The 19,561-nt window shown below is 45.7% G+C and overlaps 1 protein-coding gene across 1 annotated transcript; it reads left to right on the top strand.

The window, feature by feature from the left end:
* Window positions 1-1,890: 1,890 nt before the first annotated feature.
* Window positions 1,891-19,519, top strand: LOC111961363 (N-alpha-acetyltransferase 25, NatB auxiliary subunit). The gene is made up of 23 exons (XM_023983563.2): window positions 1,891-2,505; window positions 4,431-4,516; window positions 4,691-4,829; window positions 4,985-5,103; window positions 5,218-5,292; window positions 7,936-8,122; window positions 8,264-8,375; window positions 9,385-9,474; window positions 9,690-9,862; window positions 9,959-10,071; window positions 10,464-10,671; window positions 10,908-10,997; window positions 11,682-11,862; window positions 11,948-12,047; window positions 12,169-12,320; window positions 12,404-12,529; window positions 13,921-14,164; window positions 14,610-14,733; window positions 14,956-15,021; window positions 15,209-15,306; window positions 15,412-15,522; window positions 16,933-17,082; window positions 17,236-19,519. The coding sequence occupies exons 1-23, from the start codon at window positions 2,448-2,450 to the stop codon at window positions 17,356-17,358; spliced, it is 2,925 nt and encodes a 974-aa protein (XP_023839331.1). The 5' UTR covers window positions 1,891-2,447; the 3' UTR covers window positions 17,359-19,519.
* Window positions 19,520-19,561: the final 42 nt, after the last annotated feature.

The raw sequence follows: 19,561 nt of genomic DNA, 5'->3' as shown, positions 1-19,561 counted from the left end.
CCGTTGGTATCCACTCGACTCTCACTGCGCGACAAATTCAATCAATTTGGGCACCAGGCGTGTCAGTATTTATGCCGCGTTCAAAACAACTGTGAACTCGGAAAAATAAAAGGTCAAATAATGACGTCAGTGATAATCAGGTTGGAAAGTCGGAGCTCTAGAAAGAGACCCGAGTTGGATGACCTTCATATCGATTTTCCCAGTCGGAGCTAGTCATTTCCACGTTTTTTGAACGCTCGGAAGTCGGAGATTTCCGAGTTCCCAATTGTTTTGAGGTCTGTATTAGTTCCACTGTATGAATCATAAAACCCGGAAATGGTTGCAATCTTTTTTTCACCATTCATTTTTCAATCTGTGATTTTAGAACTACTTTATGTAAGGTCTGTATTTCGTGTAGGCTTACCATGGCGATCTCAGACAAGGTAACTTGTATCAATAATTACCATAGCTAATTTTTTTGAGTAAATTGAGGCGAATATATTGATAAAACTCACTTTGTCCGAGAGAGAATTACACAGCTATCAAAAGTCACGCCAAGGGAAGCCTACACCAAACGCACAATTCATTTATATTTGTTGTAAAATGTAAAAAATGAATGGTGGAAAAACCATTGGAACAATTTCCATGTTTTTATGGGTATTATGACGTGTCCACTGTGGCGGACTATTGCTGCGTTCAAAACACCTGTGAACTAGTACAGTACATTCCTGGTAAGGATGGGTGTGGGGATCATTTCAAGTGATCTGCTGTAGTTTGGTTAAAGTGGCAATCTGCAGTTGCTAAATACATTTTTTGACATATAAACCATTGATATGTACCCATTGATTCTTGAAGAATATAACTTAGAAATGCCTCATTAGCATAGTTCAACTGTCGTACCCCATTAGAACCCAAAATGTAAGCTTGTTTTTCACCAATGTTTTTAAACAAAGTAAACACAAACAAACACTGTATAGCGTCAACATGGTTAAAACTATCATTTTGATATAATGAATGGTCGGTCCTTGCATTCATAGCTCTGTCTGTGAATTTGAGTGGTTGCATTTCTTCAGCCCCATCCTTCAGCTTTTTAGCAAAACAGTGGCGGGGGAGTGTGCTTTGTTATTGTTTCAACCGCTAATTGCCGCTTTACGACGTCATCCTGCAACGCAGATCGGTATATCACTTATATTGTGATCAATTACATTTTATTGGAGACATTTCAAATGATAGTTCTGCTCTAATCTGAAATATTTTGTATCTCTAGAACAGGTGAGTCGGATGAGTTTGAAAGACCAAGGGCAAGAGTGATCCGGTAATATGGTCAGGTGCAGCAAAGAAAGACCTAGCAAAGCTGCAGCTAGCTCAAAACAGAGCTTGCCCTTAACTGCACACATAGAACTAACATCAACAACATGCATGATAGTCTTTCAGGGTTGAGGAGAAATMTACTACTTCTCTTCTAATCTTTTTAAGAAACATGTGTGTGTTGAAAATGCCTAATCTATTTGCATACACTTCAAACAGACATACAGTACATACCCCACAAGACACACCATTATGGGTTTCTTCACTGTACCCAAACCAAAAACGCATTTAATGCGTCGCTCAGTTATGTATAGAGCCATGTCATCGTGGAATGCTCTGCCACAAGAGGTTACTCAGGAAAAAAAGTGTAGCTTTAAAAAACAGATWAAAAAAAKCCACCATATTGTATCACAGCACCTCTCCTCTTTCCAAAGGTCTAATTTAACTGTATATAATATGAATAGTGTGTAAATTGTATTTTTTTTAAATCTCTTGGTGTCTTTCCAATATATAACTCTTATTTTGTATTATTATCCATGTTTTATGTATTTATATTTCATTTATTTATTTAACGTCCTTGTCTATAACTGTTCTGTATTTTGACATTTATTTGTACGTTTTATGTGGACCCCAAGAAGTGTAGCTGCTGCATGTGCAGTAGCTAATGGGGATCCTAATAAACTAAAATTAACTCCTAGTGACACAGCTTAACACAACAGTCACGTGTCATTGTGAACTGGATGAAAGAAACAACAGTCTGATATTTTCAAATGATAACATGTCAATATGGGCTAATGGCAGTTGACATACTTAGACTGTATTGTAACATTTCTTTTTCATAAACTGTTTTGAGTTTATTGAAAATACAGTTGAACTCTACTGAAATCCTACTCCCGCTTTTAATTCCTGCCTGTCAGATTGGATTTTAACAGAAGAAGTAGCCTGACTTTAGGTTAGTATTTTTGGTTTTTGGTAGTTAGTAAGAATTTGTTCGTACAAAACATATTTTGTTTTTTGGGATATTTTACTACCCCGTACAGTAGGTGGCGGCAATACACTTTATGAGTGTAGTCTGCCAATAAACCTCAAAGAAGAAGAAAAATCCCTGCCTGTTTGACGCGACTGCGCATGCTCAGCCATATACCCTGGTAACCTCCAACATGGCGGCGAGAGGCCATGTGCAAGACCCTAACGACAGGAGACTCAGACCCATTTACGGTAACAATTCGCAGAAAAACAGCCCATCTCTGTCTGGTTAAATGTTTTGTCAGTGTTTATCGACGTACCGGAGTGGTCATCTGGCCAGTACCTTGTGTCCGGGACTCGGTGGGCAGTACCGCGGGCCCCGAAGTCTTAGCCCCGTTCTCAATTCGCCTGCAGTGCTGAATGACAGTGCACCTTGAGTGGATGGCAGCACAATTCTGACAGCGCACAGCTGCAGACCGTTTGCCCACCAATTACGCACAATGAGACAGATTTGCTTTAAACGAAACCCCAAAGAGCTTCAACGATCAGTCTCTCTCACTCGTAAAGTTCAGGTCTCCTATATTTGACAGCTAGCTAGTTACCGGTAAGCTACCTAATAAGCTAGCTAGCCATGTTAGTTAGTATGCAGAAACCGAGATGAATCTGAACCGTATTGCAAATAGTTTTGTATGTGGCAGAAATATCAACAGCTAACTTACGTTAGCTAACTAGGTAGCTAGTTGTTCAGATACAGTACATCGGGGTGTATTATCAGTTACACAAATTTTAACGTCCGAGCTAGCTCAGCTCGCTAGAAAAGGCTGCCACAGGGGCAAGACAAGATGTTCTTGGTTGTGAACTAGCTAGCTGGTTAGCTTGCTTTATTGGCGGGTGTGTTTAATTTCGTGCTCACTCTGCTGATTTTAGCTCATTGGGTTATACAGATCAGTGATCATGGCRAATTAACGGTAACGTTATGTGTCAGATGGGCATAAGAGGATTAAGGTAGGTTAACTTGATATGCCTGGTTGTGTTGATGCTGTAACGTTAGCCTCTGTTTTTGGCCATTCGATTACATTCTAGTGACGCGTTCCATCATACAGATAACTAGATCCAGTTAGATTTATATCAATGACTGCTATAATAAACACTCACCATTGTTGAGGCTTCTGTTTTCTCTCAACTTTTCTCTTTCCTCAAAAGCTCTGCTAAAACGATGTAGAGTTCATTATCATCACGTGACATGCTGTCAGTGAGTGGACAGTGGGCACACAATTAAAAATAGACCTGCTGTATGGGTCTAGATACTGTATATATGTTGACACTGATCTTGGGGAATTCGGTTCATGAAGAGTGGGAAACCATAATGGCCAACACGAGACACAATGATTAAGGCCTAGCTGCCATTTGGGCTGATGACATAGTGTAGAGCACTGTGTCTGTCTGTCTGGCAGGGTTAATTTTGGCACCCAGCTGTCTAGAAGCCTAGACTCCAAGCTTGCCCTGGGAAAGGGACTGTGTGTGCGCCTGTGTGCTCTGCTGTGATCCACGGGAGGACCACGGTGAGAGAGAGTTGTGTGTATCAAGGTCGCAAACAATGGCAGAGGTCAGAGACCAAATACACAGACACTGTCGGTCGGTCATACAAATAGACATTCTAACATTCACACTCTTGGGCACTCGCACAAATACACACATGCCCAAACACCTCCACTCAAGACAGTACACATAGTGAACCACATAAACACGCGGACACACACCACGGAGTGTATTTGCATGGTTAGTTCATCAGACAGGCTGTAGCAGAATTCTGCTGGTTTTAAAAAGTTACTCCTCTCTTGTTTTTTGTTGTCTTATAAATATCAGGGCCATGACTCTTTCTCTGCCTCTCCTAGTTACTGTGTTGTTGTCATGTCCTTCATACATCTTGAAAATGTCATTTTAGAAATTCCTTTTAGAGCCTGAGAATGGCTTTGGTTGAATTATTGAAATCTGTGCCGGTCTATAAAAAAAAATGGATGCTGCGGCGTCTTAGGACTCCGTGAATGGTTTGTAGAGAAATAGAAGGAATAGCTCCTTTGCCCTTTGTGTGGGACTTGACTGGGTGTGGGCGTGTGCGTCATACTGTGTACTGTATGGAGTAGGTTGCCTGATGCTGTGATGTCATCTCCCATCAGACTACCTGGACAATGGCAACAACAAGATGGCGATCCAGCAGGCTGACAAACTGCTGAAGAAACACAAGGACCTGCACTGTGCCAAGGTGGGTGGGACTCTGGTTCTGGGCTGTATTTAGGGCCCAAGATGGAGCCCAGAGTTGTTCCTGGCCTGGTCCAAAACTGACCCCATAGGCCCCTACCTCAAACCTCTGCTCCACACCCGTATGATGATGATGATGATGATGAGATGTTACTGAGGCAGATCTCCCTCTCCCCAGGTGTTGAAGGCCATCGGTCTGCAGCGAACAGGGAAGCAAGATGAGGCGTTTAGCCTGGCCCAGGAGGTGGCCACCCTGGAACCTACCGACGACAACTCACTACAGGCTCTCACTATACTGTACCGAGAGATGCACCACCGTGAGCACACACACACACACACACACACACACACACACACACACACACACACACACACACACACACACACACACACACACACACAGAGAACTCTCTATATGATCTTTTTGATGTTGTGACGCTGTTGACTCTCCCCCTCCTCTCTCTCTCTGTAGCTGAGTTGGTGACTAAGCTGTATGAAGCTGCTGTGAAGAAGGTTCCCCTCAGCGAGGAGTATCACTCTCACCTGTTCATGGCTTACGCCCGCGTTGGAGAGTACAAGAAGATGCAGCAGGTCAGAACGAACACACACACAGTAATAACATGTGAACAAATGATGTATTGTGCTACAGTAATTCAAGTCTTTTGTGTAGTTCTATCTAATGTCTCTCTTTCTCTCTGGCTGTAGGCAGGGATGGCTTTGTATAAGATCGTTCCTAAGAACCCCTACTACTTCTGGTCTGTCATGAGTCTGGTCATGCAGGTAGGCATGGTCTATCACTATACAGTTGAAGCCGGACGTTTACATACACCTCAGCCAAATACATTTAAACTCAGTTTTTCACAATTCCTGACATTTAATCCTAGTAAAACATTCCATGTTTTTAGGTCACTTAGGATCACCACTTTATTTTAAGAATGTGAAATGTCAGAATAATAGTAGAGAGAATGATTTATTTCAGCTTTTATTTCTTTCATCACATTCCCAGTGGGTCAGAAGTTTGCACACACTCAATTAGTATTTGGTAGCATTTGCCTTTAAATTGTTCAACTTGGGTCAAACGTTTCGGGTAGCCTTCCACAAGCTTCCCACAATAAGTTGGGGGAATTTTGGCCCATTCCTCCTGACAGAGCTGGTGTAACTGAGTCTGGTTTGTAGGCCTCCTTTCTCGCACACGCTTTTTCAGTTCGGCCCACAAATTTTCTATAGGATTGAGGTCAGGTCTTTGTGATGGCCACTCCAATGCCTTGACTTTGACGTCCTTAAGCCATTTTGCCACAACTTTGGAAGTATGTTTGGGGTCATTGACCATTTGGAAGACCCATTTGTGACCAAGCTTTAACTTCCTGACTGATGTTTTGAGATGTTGCTTCAATATATCCACATTATTTTTATGATGCCATCTATTTTGTGAAGTGCACCAGTCCCTCCTGCAGCAAAGAACCCCCACAACATGATGCTGCCACCCCCGTGCTTCACGGTTGGGATGGTGTTCTTCGGCTTGCAAGCATCCCCCTTTTTTCTCCAAACATAATGATGGTCATTATGGCCAAACAGTTATATTTTTGTTTCATCAGACCAAAGGACATTTCTCCAAAAAGTACGATCTTTGTCCCCATGTGCAGTTGCAAACCGTTGTCTGGCTTTTTTCTGGCGGTTTTGGAGCAGTGGCTTCTTCCTTGCTGAGCAGCTTTTCAGGTTATGTCGATATAGGACTCGTTTTACTGTGGATAGATACGTTTGTACCTGTTTCACCAGCATCTTCACAAGCTCTTTGCTGTTGTTCTGGGATTGATTTGCACTTTTTGCACAAAGTACGTTCATCTCTAGGAGACAGAACGTGTCTCCTTCCTGAGCGGTATGACGGCTGCGTGGTTCCATGGTGTTTTACTTGCGTACTATTGTTTGTACAGATGAACGTCATACCTTCGGGCGTTTGGAATTTGCTCCCAAAGGATGAACCAGACTTGTGGAGGTCTACAATTTTTTTTCTGAGGTCTTGGTGTTTCTTTTGATTTTCCCATGATGTCAATCAAAGAGGCACTGAGTTTGAAGGTAGGCCTTGAAATACATCCACAGGTACACCTCCAGTTGACTCAAATTATGTCAATTAGCCTATCAGAAGCTTCTAAAGCCATGACATAATTTTCTGGAATTTTCCAAGCTGTTTAAAGGCACAGTCAACTTAGTGTATGTAAACTTCTGACCCACTGGAATTGTGATACAGTGAATTATAAGTCAAATAAGTACAAATTACTTGTGTCTTGCACAAAGTAGATGTCCTAACTGACTTGCCAAGACTATAGTTTTGTTAACAAGAAATTTGTGGTGTGGTTGAAAAACAAGTTTTAATGACTCCAACGTAGGTGTATGTAAACTTCCGACTTCAACTATATATATACCCACTGGCCAGTTTATTAAGTACACAGAAATGGATTGCTCCTACAGACAGTGAGTCAGGTGGCTGTGACTTGCTGTATAAAGCAGGCAGACGGGGATCAATACGTTCAGTTACTGTTCGATTGTACGTTAGAATGGGCAAAACGAGTGACCTAAGCGACCGCATCCAGTATCTCAGAAACGTCCGCCTTCCTGGGCCTTTCACGCACTGCATTGTCTAAGGTTTACAGTGACCGGAGCAACAAACGAAAACATCCAGTCAGCGTCAGTCCTGTGAACAGCTCGTTGATGAGAGGGGTCAAAGGAGAATGGCAAGAATTGTGCAAGCAAACAGGTGGGCCACAAACCGACAGATAACGGCGCAGTACAACAGTGGTGTGCAGAACGGCATCTCGGAATGCACAGCTCGGCGATCCTTGTCACGGATGGGCTATTGCAGCTGACGACCACTCCGGGTTCCACTCCTATCAGCTAAAAACAAGAAGAAGCGGCTTCAGTGGGCACGCGATCACCAACACTGGACAATTGAGGAGTGGAAAAACATTGCCTGCTACGATGAATCCCATTTCCTGTTGCGTCATGCTGATGACAGAGTCAGGAGTCCATGGCCCCATCCTGCCTGGTGTCAACGATACAGGCTGGTGGTGGTGGGGAACTGGTGTGGGGAATGTTTTCCTGGCACACGTTAGGTCCCTTGATACCAAATGAGCAATGATTGAACGCCGCGCCCCGAAGAATCCAGGCCGTCCTGGGTGCAAAGGGGGGTCGGACCCTGTACTAGCTGGCTGTACCTAATACCCTGGAGACTGAGTGTATTTAGCTTGTGTGACTGAGTATGTATGTGTGATTCTGTGTGTGTGACTGTGTGACACTGTATGGGTGACTGACTCTGTGTGTGTGTTTGTGTGTCTGTGTGTGTGTGTGTGACTTTGTATGTGTGAGTCTGTACGTGTGACCGTGGGTGGTTGTTTGCTTGCATGTGTGTCATTGCTCTGTGTGTTTCAGGCCATCTCTGCGCAGGATGAGAAGCTGGCCCAGACCATGTTCCTGCCCCTGGCTGAACGCATGGTGGAGAAGATGGTGAAGGAGGAGAAGATCGAGGCTGAGGCTGAGGTGCAGCTGTACTTTATGATCCTGGAGCGACTGGGGAAGTGTGTGGAGGCTCTCGACGTGGTCCGCGGTCCACTGGGAGGTAAGAGTGGTGTGTGTGTGTGTGTGTACGCAGAACAGAGATTGTGTGTGTTCGAGACCCAGAGAGAGGATTTGTGCAGCTTGTAGGTTGTGAATTGTTCTTGTCTTTCTACTCATTCTGTGTATGTGCATGGTTCCATAGAGAAGTTGACCAGTGAGTTGCGGAGCAGGGAGAATAAGTGTATGATGATGTACCAACGACTGCAGCTCTGGCCTGAATGCAACGCTCTGTCCTACAAGCTACTGCTCAAAAAGTGAGTACCCACATATTCCGATAAATAGTCACATTTATGCACATTCAGCATTTCTGTGTCTTAAAACCCTCCCACACTAACTCCCGATCTTTCTCCCTTTCTCCTCTTTCTCTTCTCTCCTCTTTCTCTTCTCTCCTTTCGTCTCTCTCTCTGCTCTCCTTTCTCTCCTCTCCTTTCTCCTCTCTTCTCTCCTTTCTCTTCTCTCCTCTCTCCTTTCTCTTCTCTCCTCTCTCCTTTCTCTTCTCTTCTCTCCTCTCCTCTCTTCTTTCTTCTCTCTCCTTTCTCTCCTTTCTCTTCTTTCTCTTCTCTCCTTTCGCCTCTCTCTGCTCTCCTTTCTCTTCTCTGCTTTCTCTTCTCTCCTTTCTCTTCGCTACTTTCTCCTCTCTTCTCTTCTCTTTTCTCCTCTCTCTTCTCTCCTCTCTCGCTTCTCTTCTCCTTTCTCCTCTCTTCTCTCCTTTCTCTTCTCTTCTCTCCTCTATCCTCTCCTTTCTCCTCTCTCCTTTCTCTTCGCTCCTTTCTCTTCGCTCCTTTCTCTTCGCTCCTTTCTCCTCTCTCTCTCTCTTCTCTCCTTTCTCTTCTTTCCTTTCTCCTCTCTCCTCTCCTTTCGCCTTTCTCTTTTCTCCTTTCTCTCCTCCTCTCTCCTTTCTCCTCTCCTCTCCTTTCTCTCCTTTCTCTTCTCTCCTCTCCTCTATCCTCTCCTTTCTCCTCTCCTTTCTCTTCTCTTCTCTCCTTTCTCTTCTCTTCTCTCCTCTATCCTCTCCTTTCTCTTCTCTCCTTTCTCTTCGCTCCTTTCTCTTCGCTCCTTTCTCCTTTCTCCTCTCTCTCTCCTCTCCTTTCTCTTCTTTCCTTTCTCCTCTCGCCTTTCTCTTTTCTCCTTTCTCTCCTCTCCTTTCTCCTCTCTCCTTTCTCCTCTCTTCTCTCCTCTCTCCTTCTCTTCTCCTCTTCTCTTCTCTTCTCTTCTCTTCTCTCTCCTTTCTCCTCTCTCTCTTCTCTTCTTTCTCCTCTCCAGTCCTGATGATTGGCAGTTCTATCTCTCCTATTTTGACTCTCTCTTCCACCTGATGGACAAGTCCTGGAGCCAGCCTGAGGAAGGAGAGCAGTGAGTACTGTGTGTGTGTGTGTGTGTGTGTGTGTGTGTGTGTGTGTGTGTGTGTGTGTGTGTGTGTGTGTGTGTGTGTCTGTGTGAGTGAGAAAAGTTTATATAGTGGCTGACTAGACTATTCCTCTTGATGGATGTTTTACGATGTCATGTAAGAGAAGACAAGACGAACTGATCTGACCCTCTCTCCCTTTGCCCCTCCCCTCTTCCTCCAGCTGTGTGGAGGGCCCAGTGCAGACCACGGTGGCAGAGGCAGTGAAGTTTGTGGTGGACAGGATGGAGGAGCAGGACAAGAAGGAGTCGCGTCCTCTCAGAGGGCCCTACCTGGCCTGTCTGGAACTCATACACAGACTGAGACAGAGGGGCTGCCCAGATGAGAAAGAGCTAGGTACGTACACACACACACACACACACACACACACACACACACCACAGTTTCCTTGGCTGTTTGCATTGACCGTTTCTATTGGCTGTTGGTCTTCAGGTGACCCGTTGGAGCTGATGGTTCAGTTTTTTGGGAAGTTTGGAGACAAACCCTGCTGCATTACTGACCTGAAGATATACCTACACCTTCTGCCCCCCGAGCAACGCTCACAGGTACACACACACACACACCCTGCTGCATTACTGACCTGAAGATATACCTACACCTTCTGCCCCCCGAGCAACGCTCACAGGTACACACACACACACACACCCTGCTGCATTACTGACCTGAAGATATACCTACACCTTCTCCCCCCCGAGCAACGCTCACAGGTACACACACACACACACACCCTGCTGCATTACTGACCTGAAGATATATCTACACCTTCTGCCCCCGAGCAACGCTCACAGTGACACACACACACACACACAACACACACACACACACACCTGCAGATAGCACCAGTAGTGGACGTTGGTCAACCAACCAAGCCCTTGATGAGTTTAATACCATATCTACTTCCTCCTCTCCTGTTCTCTCTCCTTCCTCCTCCTTGTAGTTTAAAAAACGTCTGGGGGAGTTGGTTCCGTTGGGGGAGGCGGGTGAGGATGGCTTTGGGTTTCCCGGGGACACGAAGGCGTTGCAGAGACACCTGTGTGTGTGTCAGCTGAGCCGGGCGCTGGGACTGCAACACGCTCTGGACACAGAGGGCAAGCTACGCCTCATCACAGAACTCAAAGCCCACTACCACTATGGACTACAGTTTGGTAAGAACAGCAGGACCCCTCTCTCGCTCTCACTACCACTATGTGGGCTGCAATTTGGTGAGGGCATCCGTTCCTCGATACGTCTCTAATCGACTTCATCCATCCCTCTCCGTCTTTCAGTCTATCCAACATTTTATGCATCTAACTTAGAACTGCAGGAAGAGATGCAATGACAATTTTGGGAAGACCCAGATGAAGGTTTGAGTCTGACATATAGTTAGTTGTGTGTGTAACAGGGAAGTCGTGTCTGAAGACAGAGCTCCAGTTCTCTGACATGTACTGCCTCATGGCCGCCCACGTCTACATCGACCTCTGGACAGAAACCGGTGAGTCGTCTCTCTCGCTTTCTCTCTGCCCTCTCACGTGACGTACACTCTTTCTCTCTGCCCTCTCACGTGACGTACACTCTTTCTCCTCTGCCCTCTCACGGACGTACACTCTCTCTCTGCCCTCTCACGTGACGTACACTCTTTCTCTCTGCCCTCCACGTGACGTACACTCTTTCTCTCTGCCCTCTCACGTGACGTACACTCTTCTCTCTGCGCTCTCACGTGACGTACACTCTTTCTCTCTGCCCTCTCACGTGACGTACACTCTTTCTCTCTGCCCTCTCACGTGACGTACACTCTTTCCTCTGCCCTCTCACGTGACGTACACTCTCTCTCTGCCTCTCACGTGACGTACACTCTTTCTCTCTGCCCTCTCACGTGACGTACACTCTTTCTCTCTGCCCTCTCACGTGACGTACACTCTTTCTCTCTGCCCTCTCACGTGACGTACACTCTTTCTCTCTGCCCTCTCACGTGACGTACACTCTTTCTCCTCTCCCTCTCACGTGACGTACACTCTTTCTCTCTGCCCTCTCACGTGACGTACACTCTTTCTCTCTGCCCTCTCACGTGACGTACACTCTTTCTCTCTCGCCTCTATCTCCCTCTCCGACCTCCTACTCTCGCTGTCTCCGGGCGTCCGTTAACATGCAAACATACATTTGTGTCTGTGCGTATTAGGCGATGAGAACATGCTGTGGCAGTCTCTAGGCGTGTTAGAGGAGGGCTTGTCCTTCAGTCCCTCCAACGCCCAGTTCAAACTACTGCTGCTGCTGCTCTTCTGTCGCCTGGGAGCCTTCCAGCCCGTAGTGGACCTCTACTCCAGCCTGGATGCCAAGCATGTGCAGCACGACACCATAGGGTGGGTTTATAGTACGAACACGTCACCATACAATACGGTTACCATACTCAAACCACTGATCCTTCTATTCTCTCCTCTCTCCCAGGTATCTGTTAACTCGTTATGCTGGCTCGTTGGGGCAGTTTGCTGCAGCCTCCCAGTCCTGTAACTTCTCCCTCAGGTTTTTTCACTCCAACCAGAAAGATGTGAGTCCCTGTCGCATCTAAATACGTCGTACATATGTCATATATTCTGGTGACGTTTCCCCGGGTATTTTCTCACCTCGGTCCTCTTTCCTTGTCTCTTCTCCTTTCTCTCCTCCCCCAGACCTCCGAGTACATCATCCAGGCCTATAAGTATGGTGCGTTTGAGAAGATCCCAGAATTCATAGCGTTTAGAACCCGGCTCAACCAATCGTTGCACTTCGCTCAGGTCCGCACAGAGAGGATGTTACTGGACTTGTACACCGAGGCTGACGTGTTAGTACCCACACACACACACACACCCACACACACACACACACACCCACACCCACCTGTAACATATTCCTGTTTTGTTCCAGCACATTGAGTCTGGAGGAGAGTGTGAAGGCGATGGGTGTGTGTCCTGAGGAAGATGATATTCCCTGGGACAACATGAGAGACAACAGAGACCTGACTGTCCTCGTCAGCTGGGACCCCAAGGACAGGTACACACACACACACACACACACACACACACACACATATAACAAGGACTTATATCCATTTTTCTGCCGCAGTCATGTAGCTTTGGCGCCGTGCCCACGGCAAAATCATTGCAGCCACGCCACAAATATGGAACGTGAAGAAATATTTCTGAAGATGCTATAACAGTCCACAGACTTTTCCTCTGCAAACGTAATGAGCAATGAATAGAACAAACAGACAAACCCATAGTTGATCCATTTACCTAGTCATCGTGTTGCGCGTTCTAGGAGAGATGACTATTCCTCTCAAGGCACATTGAAGTTGCGAGTGCCATAGGGAGGAAAGATGCATTCTGACAAGTCGTCAATGCACAACAATTCATCGTGCAATCACGGGGAAAACAGCCGTTTCAATGGCCTTTGTTAAAATAAGGGGCATCCCAGCGTTCCATTCCTACTTTATTTATCAACTCCTAAATATTGCGCGAACTGCAGTATTTTAGCAGCGGCATGGTTAAGCATGTTACCACGTGGCAATTAGTTGTGAGTGGATCGAGGACAGTGGGGCAGAATGGAACACGGGTCAAAACACCATCCTACCTCAAATCATTTTTGAGAGTGACTTAAATTGTGATGAGACGGATTACATTTTTAGTCGAGCAAGAGCAGGAGTCGCAACCAGGGAAAGAGTTGAGGGGGGGGGAAATTGTGACGTGAAGTGGTTTCTTTGAGAAGTACAGGAAGTGGGGGTGTTACTCCCAAGTTACCCTAACAGGTACGCCTGCATTATTGTCACTGTGTTTATGCCAGTTTTGTGGGGCATCAAATTCATCAGTATGATGCTAGTTAGTTAAGATGCCATTTAGGATCTAGCTAATGATTAGCTCAGTGAGGTAAATACAGATAGGCAACCCCATGCTTCAGCCTGTTTATTTCTAGCCACTGTGCTGCTCTGTTGGGCTACAGGTGATTTCTTCTATTTTGAATTGAACCTTTATTTAACTAGGCAAGTCAGTTAAACAACCTCTTCTTTATTACAATGGCAGCCTACCCCGGCCAAACCCTCCCCGAACCCAGACGCTGCCCTATGGGACTCCTGATACAGCCCGGGATCGAACGCGGGTCTGTAGTGACGCCTCTAGCACCTTAGACCGCTGCGCCACTCGGTCCCTTATTGCTAGCATACCTGATAATATGGACCATGCACAGGCTATATGCATGGTCCAATATGTTCAAATCATTGTATTAACAAATCATTTTACCAGTTATTGGACTCATTTCTGGAGATTTTATATAGTGTCATTATAATTACATTTACATTCATTTTGGAGTAGAATGGCCTTTTAAAAGTCACCAGAACGGCGCTTCTCAGTCCTAAATATAAAATGAACACAGTTAATTGTGTGTTCCAGGGAGCTGACTGAGGAGCATCGTCGTCTGTCTCTAGAAGAGGAGTCCGTCTGGTTGAAGGTTCGCTCTCTCACACTCCGCCTCCTCGCCTCATTGGCTCTGCTCGGACACGCCCCCTCGCCACGGAACTCTGATAAGACCAATGAGAACGGTATATCGGCCAAAAGCTCCACCCTCCAGACCCTACTCTCCCAGCTAGATCAGACGCTTGAGACCGCTGCCCAGATCACAGAGAAACAGACACAGGTACACACACACTAATATATTTAAGCAATAAGGCCTGAGGAGGTGTGGTATATGGCCAATATACCACGGCTAAGGGCTGTTCCTGCCTGGATACAGCCCTTAACTGTGGTATATTGGCTTTATACCACAAACCCCAGAGGTGCCCTATTGCTATTATAAACTGGTTACCAACGTAATTAGAGCAGTAAAAATAAATGTTTTGTCATACGGTCTGATATACCATAGCTGTGGGCCAATCAGCATTCAGGGCTTGAACCACCCAGTTTATATAATGTAATATATTTATATTTAGCAGGGGCATTCATCCAAAGCGACTTACATCAGTGCCTACATGTTCATATGGGTGGCCCCAGCAGGAATCGAACCCACGACCCTGAAATTGGTAGCGCCATGCTCTTACCAACTGAGCCACACAGGACCACTAACTGTTGTTGTGTTGTTCTAGTACCCGTTCCTGGGGCCTCCCTCCTCCCGCCTGGCCACTGCTCTGTCTAGTGGCAGCTGTCACTGTCAGGCCTCTGCTCTGCAACTATCACTGACTCTACGAGAACTAGAGACCACTGGACTGGGTAAGACAGGGAGATGAGGGGAGATGGGGGGGTGGGGGGTGGAGAGAGAGGGATGTAGGGTCCCCTACCACTTGCCTCCAACCATCTGTCCATCTACAGGAGCAGCAGGACTGGGAAGGAGATGGAGGGAGGGAGAGTGGGTGGAGAAGGGAGTAACGGAGAGGGGAAGAGGAGAAAGGAGGGAGGTCTTTGTCATGCTCTTTATTCTGTTTCTCTCTCCAGACGACTCGTCGGAACTCCAAACCCAGATCTGTAACGCCTTCAAATCATCAGTAGCACAGCTCCAAGGTAACCCGTCACAGATATCTTTATTAAAGATTATCAACCTGTCCATGGTAATAATGACTGTCTAGTCAGCCACACGAGACGTCATGGCTTCAGATCTCTCGTCGAGTTATCACTAGTGGGTCATTCTTTTTCCCCCATGCTGATCTCTGCCCCTCGCTCCCCTCTTCTCTCGCCCCTCTCCGCCCAGAGATGTTATCTAGATGTAAAGGAGAAGTGTTGGAGATGAAAGACGGCAGATTGACGACCCGACCCTCCCTATTAGAAACGCTGGTCTTCTTCGTGGAGGTCAGTGTACTACACTGATAGTCACGCTAGACATACACAAAGTAATACATCACTAAAATGTACATGTATTATAATATGTGGTGTGTGTGTGTGTCCCCTGGTCAGACGGTGTGTGTGCTGCTGTGGGTGGCCAGTTACTCTGCCAGCGTACTGCGACCGCTCAAGTCCAGCCTACAGAAGAAGAAGAAGAAGAAGAAGGACAGCAGCACCGCCATGGTACACCGTTACTACCTCACCTTTATCCTCCGACGACCCTTCTCTGGAATGACCCCATCACTATTCACACCATACTAGGGGTGTGAATGTTTAAATATTTAAACGAAATTGGGAATCTTAATGTTAAGGGAAGTCCCAAACCGAAAATCAATGGTATTTCTTTTTTCCCCCCCGCAAAATTAAAATAGCATTTCAGTCATCAGAAAACAACGTATTATTTTCGGTTTTTCGGCTATAAAGGTCTGGGGAAAGTTGTGTAATTTACGTAGAACTTTGGGCTACTTTGGTGAATTTTTTTCCATATTCATTACGCCCATTCTTATACGGAAGCAAACGAGGCGGGACCTACCTGCATTTGTCCAATAGAAACTCTTGTTTTATTGGCAAAACGTTTTGCCACTGTTTGGACTAATTATTACACCCCTGCTCTTTCTCTTCGCTAATGATGCGAATATGTTCAGTTTTTCGTCTGTTGCGTGTACAATATCCATGCCTATTCATTGATGATAGGCCCTGCTTTACTGAAGTTGCGAGACACATGCAAGCCAAGAGATTGTGAGATACAGCTTTTAATTACTGATAGATGGGTCTAGTGCACGGTTCTGACTGTCTGCCTGGTGGCTGACCTGCCTATACACTGCCCCTCCCCTCTCTCTTCGGCCCTCACTAGCTTGCTATGAAAGATGCTTTGTGTTCTCAGAAGTTTGTGTTCTCGGAAGTACGCCGACTAATGTCACCTCCGTTCCAAAAATACTGAATCTTAGGAGTCAATTACTAGCGAAATCGAATCTTTACACAGAAATGGATTCGGACGTGGAGTCGACTCTCCACCAGTACCTCATCATCATTAATAGTTGGGAAAATGTCAGAGAAAGGCAAGAAACAGCATTGAAGTCCTGTATGGCAGCCTGGTCTCATAGTCTAGACGTAACATAGTAAATATAAATCCGGGACACTCAATTTAGTAGGACGGTTACATAAGACGATTGATTACTTAAGCCACCTAGCTAGAATTCGTAACATATTGTACGTTTGGAAATTTGTAACTATAATATAAATTGTAATTCAGAACATATACGAAATGGGTGATGGATATCCACAAATGAATACATACCATAATAAACATATCACACTAAATGTGAAGGAAATGCTCACTTGGCGAGGTACACTAATGGTAGTACAAGTGCAGTGCTTAACCATCTGAAAGGGACTTGCCATGTAACCCAACCCGATGCTGGCAGCAACACAGCTGCATTGTGAATTTGCATTTTATGAAAATGTTCTTATCGTTTTAACAGAACCCCCCCCCCCAAAAGGCAGTTTAAGCATTTACATTTATCTTCTTCATTCATTCACAATAGACCATAGCCATTCACGCAGTAGCTCTGCCCCCTCCCTCTGCCCCTACAGCCAGTGGTGCTGTGTGGCTTCCAGGAGTGGACAGGCAGCCTGCAGGGTGTTGTGACCCAGGCTCTGGATCACGTGAAGGGGCAGGAGGCCAGCCTGACGGCCCTCAAACTAGCAGCACTCACCCTGGAGGAGGGATACTCACAGACACAGGTTGGTAGTGCTGGGCGTGTGTGTAGGAATTATTGATTTGTGCCTAAGCATTGGCTTAGTTTCTAAGTTAAAAGCATGCTTCCTTCTGTTCTTTATCCCCCCCCTTTCTTTATTTTTCTGTCAATCTGTACCTCTTCCCTGTCTCGCTCCCAGGAGGAGTGTGGGTTTACGAGGGCAGCCATGGACAAGGTTCAGAGTAGTTATCTTGGCTCGCTGCAGGAGCTGGGAGATCTACTGAGGAAGAGAGCCGATTTGCTGAAGAGCCTCAAGATCTGACCTGCATCAACCATCCCCCTTCAATCGACATCTTCATACCCAACTATCGCCATTATACTGTCACCATTTATCGTCTAACTCCACCCACATCCAAAGCCTTCTCCCCTTGCTCGTCTCAAAGGAGGGCTGCCTGCCACCAACACACCCTCTCTTTCACTTCATCCCCTTCCCTCTCCTTTTCCACATATCCCTCGGTCTGGGTGTCTTTATATAACACAGGATTCTCCTCTCCCTCCCGCCATTTCTCACCCCGAGAACCATCACTGCTCTCGCTCAGCACAGGACCACAGTTTGTGATAACATCACAGAGAAGCTCCTCAAAGATACTACAGCAACAGATAGACAAACAAAATAAGCAATTTTAGAACTACTCCAATAATTGACTGTACATAGTCTGCAGATGACACATCAACTCCTTGACTGAATGTGACTGAAATGAGATAAGCTACCCCCTTCATTTTTTTCTCTCCAGTCTGTTGTTTCCATGGTGAAGCCCAGTTAGATTAGAATATATGCTCCTCCTTTTTTCCATGTTGAACTCCTCACTCCCCCAGCCTGATCTGGGTGCCCAAACATGGACACTGTTGTCAATCACTCTTCTGCTCATAAGAACAAATGGGGTGGAGATGGTGCTTAGCTTACTGTATGAAAACAAAAGGACAGCTGAACAAAGACGGTTTTTAACGAATTGTACACGCAAGGAAAGCTGGGCCAACTCGGAAAAGCCTCAACTGTTTCTTGCAGGAGTGCACAACTCCAGTGATTTCAGGCCTCGCCTTTTAGCCAGTAACCTGAGAAGCCAGCTGTGTGCGCTCTTCTACGGGCAACCAGTGACTGAATGGGTCAGTAAAGAGCTGGGGAGAACTGAAGATAGCCCTGGAGGACCGGAGGTGTGTACCTCAGGGTGTGGTGCACTCTTGGTTAATTAATCTCCCTGCTCCCCACCAATCAATGCCTGTCTGATTTCAGTCCTCAATCCCAAACTCCTTTTTAACTTGGTCATTGTGTTTTCTTTATTTTATTTTAGTTTGAAACCCCCTTTGTGGTTATTGGAAAGCCAAATAAAAAAAGCAATCACGGGACAAGATTATAATGAATCGGAAAATACATACAGTATCTAAAATGTATTTGCAAGCGCTTCTTTTTGTATTCTGTGTCGGTGCAAAGAAGTGTGTGTAGCTCGCTTGGTTTAGCTAACACCTACAACAGAGTGGATGGTTTGTTTTAACACCGTAGGAGAGAAACCTGACAGTCATTTCTCTGAATAAACGGGTAGAACAACAGCTAAAACCCAAAGTTAAGATATCTAAATGCAAAGGAGACAAGACAACCAACCTGTCAGATTGCAATGAAGATGGGAAATGTGTTGAATGTCCTTTGTTGTAGAAAACACCTAGTCTATCTCCTATCTTGCCAACGGTTATGAGCTGCACTGAATCGCCCCATAATTAATTTCACCAACCAAAACTGTCACTAACTATATACCAAAAATGTGGCTCTGTTGCTATGGCATTTCAACTGACAGCTAGACCTACACCAAGCAGGGAGAGGAGACTTGTATCAGACACATCACGGGTATGTTCAGTAGCATTGTGGAACGTTCAGATAAAATACATTGTGCAGAGCAGGCGTCTAACATGTAGAGTGAGGAATCATGTCCTCTCTAGTCATGACGTTTATCTGCAACGTTCATTAGTACTGTTGTACGACCCCGAGCGAGGCAGACGAAACTAGCAGATGTTCAGTGCCACGACCACCAGGGGGCACTGAAAGACTATCGAATGCAGGCAGCAGACTGACTAATATTGAAGTATATGCTTTGGCTTAGTTTGATTTGTAGGTTGTTTAGCTTTTCCTTCTTTAAAACAAGACATGGATGGAAGGGGAGCAACAGTTTGATCCTCCTACAAAATACACCCCTCTAAAGATGACCTTCGGACGACTCATGCCCAAATCCCCGGATGGATGGATGGATCCTCTCTAGAGGCTGTTAGTGGACTGAGTAGAACTTATGTTGATGTGCAGAGAAGTGGTCGACAATCTGGAATGTCATCTCACCTGATACCCACCCAGTCTTTCTTTTGGTAGAAAATGGAAAACAAAAAACACTGGAATGTCAAAAGGATTTTTTTTTTTTTATGAATAAATCTGTTTTGTTTCAGTCTTGTATCAATGTTGTCTTACCAAAAATACTGAGTAGACC

Source organism: Salvelinus sp. IW2-2015, linkage group LG4q.1:29 (genome assembly GCF_002910315.2).
Source record: "Salvelinus sp. IW2-2015 linkage group LG4q.1:29, ASM291031v2, whole genome shotgun sequence".
Taxonomy (NCBI): Eukaryota; Metazoa; Chordata; class Actinopteri; order Salmoniformes; family Salmonidae; genus Salvelinus; species Salvelinus sp. IW2-2015.
The sequence above is the reverse complement of the archived record's forward strand: the minus strand, read 5'-3'. Positions and strand labels throughout refer to the sequence as shown.